The following is a 10,660-nucleotide window of genomic DNA, read 5'->3' on the forward strand; positions in this document are numbered from 1 at the left end:
AACTGTTCACTAAGCTTACAATTAAATTAAATTTTTAAAAACACCAATGAAATATGACAACAGTATCATAAAGTTATTTGAACAAGTAAAAATGAGCGCGACTCTGGGAACGATTGGCTCTTTCATTTGGAAGGCGGGGCTTATTCGCCATATTGGGTGTTGCACTTGTTTTCTTATAAGGTCTTTGATAACCCTAGTAATTTTACTTTGTTGACTTGGATATTGTTTTTCAGAGTCCACCATGACCGACCCACAAAGAAATATGTGGGAACACAGCTGTCATTTTACACCATGAGACCTAATTACAGTAGTTAAGGTAATTGTTTCATCATATTTAAACACATTTTAATAACTATACAGCTATTTTCATGAGAAGCTTTAGAGCTGTAAAGTTTCATAGTTTAAAACATTCTCAGGTAAAAAAGAGCATTTATGTTTGCGGAACTGTAGCATTGCGATCACATTTGATATTTGATACATTACATTTTATTCTCTAATTTTCTAGGAACACAGACAGAGCAGTTTCAGGTGTTGAGTTCACCATACCCATTACTTAAGATTAGACTGACGACAGTTTTGGGTGTTTCATTTTTAATTTTACAAAAGCTGAGTTCACCTTTTAATTCTGTTTTTGTTTCAACGTTTGATCACTGTTTTCAAGTAAGAATCTGTGTCAACACGTCAATCGCAGCAGAACAGTTTGCCCACGTGAAATGGACTGAACACAAAAAACCCACAAAAGACCTCTTGATGGCAGTGTTTGTAAGAGGCACTCTCAAAACACTCCTGCTACATGGGAAGATGTTCCAACGCATTCAAAGACAAAGCAGCCAAGCCTCAACTTGATTCTGAAAAAGTGTCTTGACATCATTAGTAAGTAATTATTTATCTGAAAAAAAAAAGTTTTAATTATTTTTCTGAAATTTTTTTTGGCTGGATTGCCATATTTTAAGATATTCAGAACAACAGGATGCAAATTCATTTGTATAATCATACTCAGGAATTTGGAATAATACTGAATGGTTCTGTCACTTGAAGATATAGATTAGGAAAAATATGCAAAATGAGTCATTATTCTAATGTATAAAATGTATTTAAAAAAATACTGAATGTAGATTAAATGTATGTAAAAGAAAACAAAACTAGTTTTAGGCTTAGCCTTGAAGTTCTGTTGTGAATGTAGATGGCTAATACCATTCCTCAATAATTGTAATGTTTTGTAAACTTAAGTTCTGTTTATTTCTCTCTCTTACAGGCTACATCAAAAATAAATTTAATGATGAAGAAAATGTAATTAAGAAGGCCATCTCCCAGAAATGTGCCGATGAATGCAAGTTGGCAAAAAGGCGCCACAGTGATTGTGTGTGTGTGTGTACGCCAGACTGATTTGTTCAGAAATGTTGTATTTTACAGCTACTGCTTCATAGTTGTGTAGTTTTTTTAATATATATTCAAAGCCTGTAATTAATATAATCTAGAGTACAAAAAAAGGTTATATAATTGTACTTATGTCAGTTATTAATGTAATTCAAGTTCTAAATGTAGACTATATTAAATAAATATTCATAACAAAAAAAAAAAAAAAAATAGAACACGCATTTGCTGATTTGTCTTTTATTTCACCAATCTTCACCAATGTTTATAATGTGACTGCAGGTTGAGCAACATGTATTGAACAATGAATATTGTCTACATGAAGTAAATGGTAAGACAATCAAAAACCCCTGTTGGTTAGTAAAAGATGAAATGGAAAAGTGCAGCTTTAGGATTCTTAAAAATTCTTTAAGATTTACAATAAAAAAATAAAAAAATACGAATTTCCATATAGACCTGAATAGGGACCCAGTTGGATCATATTAAAATCCTGTAGAAATGATCCTACAGGATATTTATCTATTGTCTTTTAAGGCAGTTCCCACAGAATCCTATACATAAGAATCTTATAGGACAGGACATAAATATCCAATAAGACAATTTCTACTGGAATCCTATAGGAATGGTTCCAAAATATGATAGAAATTCTAAATGGAATCCTGTACAATCAAATGTCTGGAACTGAACAGAAGAACTTTTCCAGAGTCGTCCTGGAGTTCCATCCTCTCTCCTTTGCCAACTTGAACACACATCCAAAGAGATCAGGGAAGGTAGCCATCAGGTTGATGTGCTTGGCCTCCTCTGGACTACATAGAGATAAAAGACATCAAAAAACATGATCTGACAAACAATACTAATAAACTTTTGAACAAATGTGCATCACATTACATGTAACTCACTAATGCTCATGTAGGTTGCGTATAAAACGCAGCAGGCCCAGTAGGTTCCCAGGATAGGGTTTCTTCTTACCATCCAGTTTTTGGACAAGCTCACGTGGCAGCTGACAAAAGAAATATATTTACAAAACTATAATGATTTGTTAATCCAAGAGTAAAGCAGGCCATTAACTACATTCAAATGATTTGTAACAAGAAAAATTAAACCAGTTTTTTTTAAGTAGTTACTATTTTCATTTATATAAATATATTTAAAATGTGCTAATATTTACATATTTATATAAAAATGTTTGAATATTTCTGCATTGAAGTTAGACTCACTTTAGTTTTCCATTCAGAAAAGCTTTTCCCCTCTGTGTGTTTTTCAATGGTACGAAGGAGAACCGCATCCACTTTACGACAGTTCTCGGCTTCTTTCTGGTTCCCCACTTTTTTCATATACTCCACTCTCCTGAAAGGATTTCAAGAACGTTACATTCTCTTCAGAAGATAAAAGAAGAGTATCTATACCAGGGGTACTCAACAGGCGGCCCGCGGGCCGCATCCGGCCCGTCAGCATTAAATTTGTGGCCCGCATCATGCTACATATAAATGTATTTTTATTATAATTTGCGTTCAAAATTAGCGTGAATATTATTTCGTTTTTTACACGTACACTAGGGTAGGCGTACAGTGCGCGTGACGCTGTAATCATCAGCAGAGAACGCGTATAGTATACGCGAGCAGCACAGTTTTTCTAACCGCAAAGAACATCATAAACTGAAGGCACTTTGCACGCGCGCATTGAATAGTTTTTGCACTAATTTAGTTTGTCCACAAGGTGTCAGCACTGAAACGGGCTGTTGTTTCAGTCTGAAAAGAAACGGAGAAGACAGAACAAGAGTAACAACAAACACAATAGAGTGCCCCAGGGATGACGCGTTTTTGTAGGCCAACCCGGAAGTTAGCGGCGCGCGGGTTCCCTCGACTGAAAGCCTATTCATTTTTCCCATAGACTTTTGGAAAATCGCAGAAAATAAGCTCTGTGTTTAACAAAGGGTTATGACACTTACACGTTTTGTCTATCAAGATAATCTTTACAAGTTAACACAACATTTATAGATTTTGAAGCCTAAATAAAGTCGTCAGATATAAAAGGCTAACAGTAGGCTATAAACGGACTACAGCACACCATGGTCGCGGATCAACGTCGTCACCACCAAGCGTCCTCAAACTTTATTTAGAAAACAACTTTATTTACAAACATGCTCACTGATTATGATCTGCGCTGTGTATGAATACTTATCCACTTTTTTATGAGAAATGCTGTCCAAATGTCCCGTTTTTAATGATGACGTCTAAAGTCCCCGCCAAAGGAAGTAGTCCCTTTTAGCAATTTGTTAGCAACCGCCGATTTGAAGACGCAGTAAAAGTTTAAAAAAATCACAAGTGGGTTATATCTGGTGTGTTTTATGTCATAGATCAAAACGTGAAAGTATTTAGAGGCTTTGTTAACCACAGACCTTATTTCAGGCGATTTAGCAAAAACCCATTCAAAAAACCCATAGACTTTATGGCGTTGGAACCGGAAGTCCTAAAATGCTAACTCGCTTCCGGGTTTTGCCTACAAAAACGCGTCATCCCAGGGGCACTCTATAGCCGACCGAGAGCGCTCGTTTGAGGGGATTAAAAGATACCAGCAACTCTAATTTTAAACAAGTACAAAGACATTTTATTGTAACTATTTGAGCGAAAAAGACTAGGCAAGCATGAATCTCTCTAGTGCGCATGTGTCGAGCACTTACGTTCGTGAACGCCATCAAAGGCTCGAGACTGTGCGCGCAAGTAAAAAACAAAGTAAACTTATTTTTACATGATGAAATGCAGTTGACATTCCTCAATCTTTGCAGTGTGTAAGTTGCCGAGCAGCATGAAAAACAAACCTTTTATTCTTAATGTCAATGTGTTATAAACAGAAAGCAAGCAGCGCTCCCATTACAGATCTGTCATCACATCATTGAGCTCACGGAGAATATCTTATTCATCATGTTTACAACGTTGGTTATAGTTATATAGTTCAGTAATAATAATACAAATAATAAAACGTTTATTCTCTGAGTATAAATAGGTGCTATAAAAAGTGTTAAAAAGGTGCAAAGGAGTATAAAAAGACTATAAAAAAGTGCAATGTTTTCGTCTTACGGACAAACTCTCATCAGCCAGTGAACAACAGCCAGACCTTAAATTTCTTGTGAAAACAATGCAGACATTTCAAATGAATAAGGATTTCTTTTCATCAGTTCTTGTTTTTCTTTATGCATTTGTACATTAAGAATACAGCAAGACAAGCTATTAATCATTTTTTTAAATGTCATTTACCATGTTCAGTGACACTTTAAAAAGGACACCATACTATTAGGACTTAGCTGGAAAATAAACTGCACTTTTATTAAATAAACAGTAAAACTACAAATATTGTCTTAAGTAGGCCTGAATAAAAGTCTTACGATCCAAGTTATAATTTGTGGCCCTTCGAGTTTCATTTGGTTAAAATGTGGCCCTCTTGGCCTATGAACTTGAGTACCCCTGATCTATACAATGCAGTTTCCCCTTTATGTAGTATAAAAATCATAACTGGCTACTATAAGGAGTGCTGAACCTCTCTGGCTTTTTTAGACTGATAAATGTCATTGCCAAATCAATGGAATATTCTACCTTTCATCAGTCCAGAAGAAGGGGTGTGCAAGGGTCTGTTCCACAGTTGGTCTTTTGTCTGGAGTTTCATTGATCATCCACTCGACAAGATCCTTCGCTACTAAATCGTCCAGATGTTCCAGTAAGTAATTTCCTTCTAGAATGTTGATTTCACAATATGGACCTCTACCAAATGGATGGTGCCCTCCAGAGAGAATGTAGTACACTAACATCCCAGCAACCTTCAAACAGAAAACAGTGTTACAAATTTAGAATTTTCATCAAACACAATTTAAACTTGATATTGCCTATGTAAGTCAATAATTTAATTTCTAAAATTATATTTATAAAATATTTTTTAAATTTAGTTATAATTATTTAAATATTGTTTTCTTAGAAGAGAAGAGAAGAGACCACCTGAATGTCGGAGCTCTTCTTGTACCTAATGTTGTCATTCTCAACTAAGGCCTCCTTTGCCTTCCAGCATCTAGTTCCAGCAATGCTTGTTTGTAAAGTTGTTTGGCTTATCGCCATCCGACGACTTATGCCAAAATCAGACAATCTAGCTTTTTCATGTATGTCTGTAACAAAAAGTTTCAAATTAATGGAAGAAAAAAAAAATCAGATCATTTTAATTACTCAGGTTTAACTCCTACCTATCAGAACATTCTGGGGTTTGATGTCCCGATGGAGTATATTGGTTTTTGGTTGGTGTAAAACCTGTAAGCTGCAGAGAACTTCCTTCACCAGCTTCTTCAGAACCAAAGTTTTCTCAGAGCTATTATCTGGTAAATGCTCTCGGATGTATTCCTCCAGTGTGTATTCGCAAAGGTGAAGAGCCAGATATCCAAAATTGTCATCTTCTGCAAAGTCCACATATTGCACAATAGAGGAACTTTCAAGTTGTGGAAGTCGTAGGAATTCCTCCTCATTTCTGAGGAGTCGGTAATTAGACTTAATCATTCGTTTCACAGCCACCTCTCTGCCGTCATCCCTCAATCCAAGAAAAACTTCTGTTCCATCACTTCCTTTAGCAATCTGAAATTCATCACGGGGTACAAGAGTAAGGCTTCCCACCTTAATGGTATGGATAATATCCATGTTAGCTAGCTTCTCAAGCTTAGGTCTCCAACGGCAACTGGTCTGATACCACCTTTTTGAGATTTTTGATGTGAATGGCTGCACACTTGAATTTGATTCCTCTATGGATTTCACTACAGTGTCTGGATCACATTCTTGTGATCCCACTTCTTGTTGGATTTTCTTCTTTTTCTTTCTTTTCCTGCTCTTCGAAGGACCAACAGTCTCCCCATGCAGACCATCCCTCACACCTGATCTACGTTTGAGTGATATGTTCAGGTTTTGTAGCTTTTTGTTTATTGCTTCATCTTCCATCAGTGCATTGATAAGTATCCTCTCTGGGACTGAAGGCAATTCATCTAATGCCACAAGATCAGGAATGAAGTCATTGATGTTGGCAAAAACACAATATGTCCACATTCCAATTAGATTTGAATAATCAGGACGTGTGAGAGGCAATAGACTTTGGCATAGCTTCTCATAGACAGAATGGTCCGATCTCTCTTTCTGCTCAGATGTCTTCTGCATCATGACATTGAGTATTTTGAGTATCCAAAGGTTGACTTTCTCACCATATTTGTTTCCAAATGGCTGAAGTCTCTTTGTTAGAATTGGCACGAGCTCACTGAATAGCTGAGAAGTGATTCTTTCACTGACACACAAAGCAACTTTGAGGCAGCTTAGTGCAATCGGCCAGTGTTTCTGAGGGATTCTTGGGAAGCGCTCCATGACTCCTTGAATGTATTTGTCAGCATTCTTTGTATCTTTTAACCACTTGATGGCGCTCTGACGATACTCCTCTGCATCCTGACAATCTACACCAAAGTATTTCTCAAAATAAATCAAAGTCACAGAAGGATCTTCTTCAAAGAAATGTTTCTCAAAGATGTTAATAACTTCTTTATGAGTTTTTGTTCGTACAGCACAAGCAAAACGAAAAGATATATATATCCTGTGAAAATAGTTGAAAACTTGTTTTCTCAACATTTTCATCAAGATCACAATAAATCCCAAATTTCAATGCAGGTGAAGCTCCAGCCTTTATAAGTGCTTTCACAATGTCTTTGCGGCCATATTTAGCAGCAAATTGCAGTGGAGTAAACTTTTGTGATCCATGTCCATTTGGGTTAGCCTTTACTTTAGTAATCTTTCCACAATAGTCATTGGAACTTCAGGTTTTAAAGCAGCATAATGTAGAGGTGTTTGTCCATTCTTTGAACTTTTGTTTGGATCAGTCGACTCTTCAAGTAGATAAGAGCAGATTTCTTCATTACGGCATATAACTGCCGCTATCAGTGGTGTAACATCATCTTTCCAGTCTTCAGAACAGTACAAACCATTAATATCTCTACCTTCTAATAATATGCCAAGTGTCTCTGCATTGCTGTCTATGACGCATTATATTAGAGGGTCTGTTTGTCTTCGTACTGCTAGAACTTGAACCGGAACTGCTTCTCAGGTCTGGAATGCCACGGACCTAAAATACACAATACAATCTGTCGAAAGATGTTAAAACACTTGAAAATCAAGTACTAAGTAGCATTAATACTTCTTTTATATTAATAACAGACCGTGTTAATCTTTACAAAAAATTTTTGTCATAGTTTCTGTGCTTGGATGAAAATCCTTAAATTCTGTCAACATGTAGTCATATCATTTGTATTTATTTCATTAAATTTTTCCAATAAAGCTAAAGAAAATAAGCGATTAAATAATTTTGAAAAAAAAAAAAAAAAATGAGAGAGAGATCGCCTGAGCGAGCATTGCCTGTGTCTGAAATAACATTCATTCTTATATATATCCACTGAGGAAAGCGATCTTTGTATTTGAACAAGTAATAGATTAATAAGACCAAAGATTGCCCGTTTAATGTACTCAAAATGAATTATGTCTCATGTTTAACCACAATAAGAGCCAGCGGCAAATCCCCAAAGCACTGGCCGAGATGAAGCTGTTCTCGGGGGTTACAGAAGCACTGAACGGCCGCTGACGTCCTGGAGCTCGCATCGAAAGCAACAAAACAAATTGTAAAATAGGCGCTATTATTAAATATGAGTCATGTATTTCAGGTCTAAACAACTATATTCTCGTCTAAAAAACTATTAAAACTACAGTTCGTGGTACAAGAAGTAGTATTTGCAAAAATGGCGGTGGATTTGATCGGCCGCCATGACGGTCACTTTAAGCGGAGTGATACAAACTGTGAAAAGGCAGTAGGAGTGCTGTTATCACTGAAATATCGCACGGCTATTAGCCAATCAGATTCGAGAACAAGACAGAACTGTTGTGTGTCTATATATATATATATATATATATATATATATATAAATAAAATAATATATTTTATATATTATAAATATATAGAAAATATATATAAATATATATTTAGTATATATATATATATATATATATATATATATATATATATATATAAATATATATATATAAAAATTTAGAAAATCTCTCTATAATATTAATTAATGAGCTAAATGTAATTCCCTAATTATTACTACATACTTGTTACCATTTACCTTAGTGGCAGCTTGTAACTTAATGCAAAGTGATCATACAATGTCTTTATAGCCAAATTAAAATAAAACACTAATTGTATGCAGCTATCTCAAGTGCTTGGTTAAATAAACATTAACTTTTATAGTTACAGTAATATTCACCCTTTTTAAATGACCATCTATACTATAAGTGCAATAAACATCAATTTACAAGTCACTTATCTTACTCAGTAGTGATAAACACATTCACTTTACACCAGTCTACGGTAAACTCAATAATATCTTCCCTTAAGTATCAAAATTATCAATATTGTAAACCCAATGTAATGCAAATCTTCAACAGAAATTAGTTTGAACTATTTACTTAAAAAATATAGTATGTAGCCTACATATATACACACAGTTCAAATATCAAATATTCAATTCAAATGAAACAATTAAATTCCCTAAAATGAAAGCTAAGCAGGCAAAATGACTAAATGGCCACTAAATGAAAAAATGAATACCCAGACAGTTAGAGTTGGACACGGTGCAGGCCTGTAATGTTGCTTGAGAGCAGGGAGACCTTAAAGGGTTAGTTCACCCAAAAATGAAAATTCTGTCATTAATTACTCACCCTCATGCTGTTTCACACCCGTAAGACCTTCATTCATCTTCTGAACACAAATTAATATATTTTTGATGAAATCCGATGGCTCAGTGAGGCCTGAGCAATGACATTTCCTCTCTCAAGATCCATAAAGGTACTAAAAACATATTTAAATCAGTTCATGTGAGTACAGTGGTTCAATATTAATATTATAAAGTGACGAGAATATTTTTGGAGCGCCAAAAAAACAAAACAACGACTTATATAGTGATGGCCGATTTCAAAACACTGCTTCAGGAAGCTTCGGAGCACAAATGAATCAGCGTGTCGAATCTTGATTCGAATCGCGTGTCAAACTGCTGAAATCACGTGACTTTGGCGCTCCGAACCACTGATTCGACACACTGATTCATAACGCTCCGAAGCTTCCTGAAGCAGTGTTTTGAAATCGGCCATCACTAAATAAGTCATTATTTCGTTTTTTTGGTGCTCCAAAAATATTCTCGTCACTTTATAATATTAATATTGAACCACTGTACTCACATGAACTGATTTAAATATGTTTTTAGTACATTAATGGATCTTGAGAGAGGAAATGTCATTGCGCAGGCCACACTGAGCCATCGGATTTCATCAAAAATATCTTAATTTGTGTTCTGAAGATGAACGAAGGTCTTACAGGTGTGGAACGACATGAGGGAGAGTAATGCCAGAATTTTCATTTTTGGGTGAACTAACCCTTTAAACTCAATGGCCGCTTCGCGCCATGGCGCAGAAAAAAAAAACTCACTGCTGTAGTAATGCTGGTCGGCGCGTCGTCCTTCCCGCCGCGGCAACGCAATGCTTGCGATGCTGTTGATTGAAGACGTCGTCCGACAGCTAAGCAGAGGATGGTTCTGGAGATAAGTGCTTAAGAGCAGGCAAAGTCCTTGTAACTAAATCGTGCTGACTAGCCGTCCTCTTTCTCCTGGTGGAAAACTTTAACCGAGTTCCTCAAAACCATCAACTTTCACACTGTAAACTTAGTCAAATGTCTGTAACTCACTCTTCGTACAGTCTACAAGTACATCTACTATCACAATCATTAAACGTGGTGTTTTACCAATTTCTAACGTGACAGTCACAGTGCGGTTCTCACTCATGTCTTCTTCTTCTTCTTCTTCTTCTGGAGTTAATGGCGGTTGGCATCCAGCTCACTCATGTCTCTCCATCTTCTCCTTTTTTTTCCAGACTCCTCCTCCTGCTTCCTCGCGACCTCTCCCCTGACTCCTGATTGGATCTTCTTCTTCTTCTTCTTTCTGGTTTTACGGCGGTTGGCATCCAGCTCTGATTGGATCTTTCTTACTGGTAAGTTATTTTTACTACCTAATTTTTTAACACACATATACATTATTTAAACATTTTTAACCTCATGAAATGTACATTTTAAAGAAAAATAAACGGGGAAAAAAATGATTTTCAGAAATACACAAAATTCCCATGGCTACATCTATATATCATTCCTTACTAAAGATAAAATATAACATGAAAATTTCCTT

At 35.8% G+C, this 10,660-nt stretch overlaps 1 protein-coding gene across 2 annotated transcripts; it reads right to left on the reverse strand.

Moving 5' to 3' along the window:
• Positions 1-1,606: 1,606 nt before the first annotated feature.
• LOC137036290 (uncharacterized) lies at positions 1,607-10,358 on the reverse strand. 2 transcript variants are annotated; one of them, XM_067410379.1, is made up of 7 exons: positions 9,913-10,358; positions 5,600-7,500; positions 5,361-5,524; positions 4,965-5,185; positions 2,592-2,721; positions 2,274-2,374; positions 1,607-2,180 (listed from the first exon to the last, which is right to left on the reverse strand). In XM_067410379.1, the coding sequence occupies exons 2-7, from the start codon at positions 7,014-7,016 to the stop codon at positions 2,042-2,044; spliced, it is 2,172 nt and encodes a 723-aa protein (XP_067266480.1). In that variant the 5' UTR covers positions 7,017-7,500; positions 9,913-10,358; the 3' UTR covers positions 1,607-2,041. The 2 variants fall into 2 exon arrangements, with proteins under 2 accessions (XP_067266480.1, XP_067266479.1); XM_067410378.1 differs by having other exon boundaries at positions 5,600-7,519.
• Positions 10,359-10,660: the final 302 nt, after the last annotated feature.

Source organism: Chanodichthys erythropterus, chromosome 14 (genome assembly GCF_024489055.1).
Source record: "Chanodichthys erythropterus isolate Z2021 chromosome 14, ASM2448905v1, whole genome shotgun sequence".
Lineage (NCBI taxonomy): Eukaryota > Metazoa > Chordata > Actinopteri > Cypriniformes > Xenocyprididae > Chanodichthys > Chanodichthys erythropterus.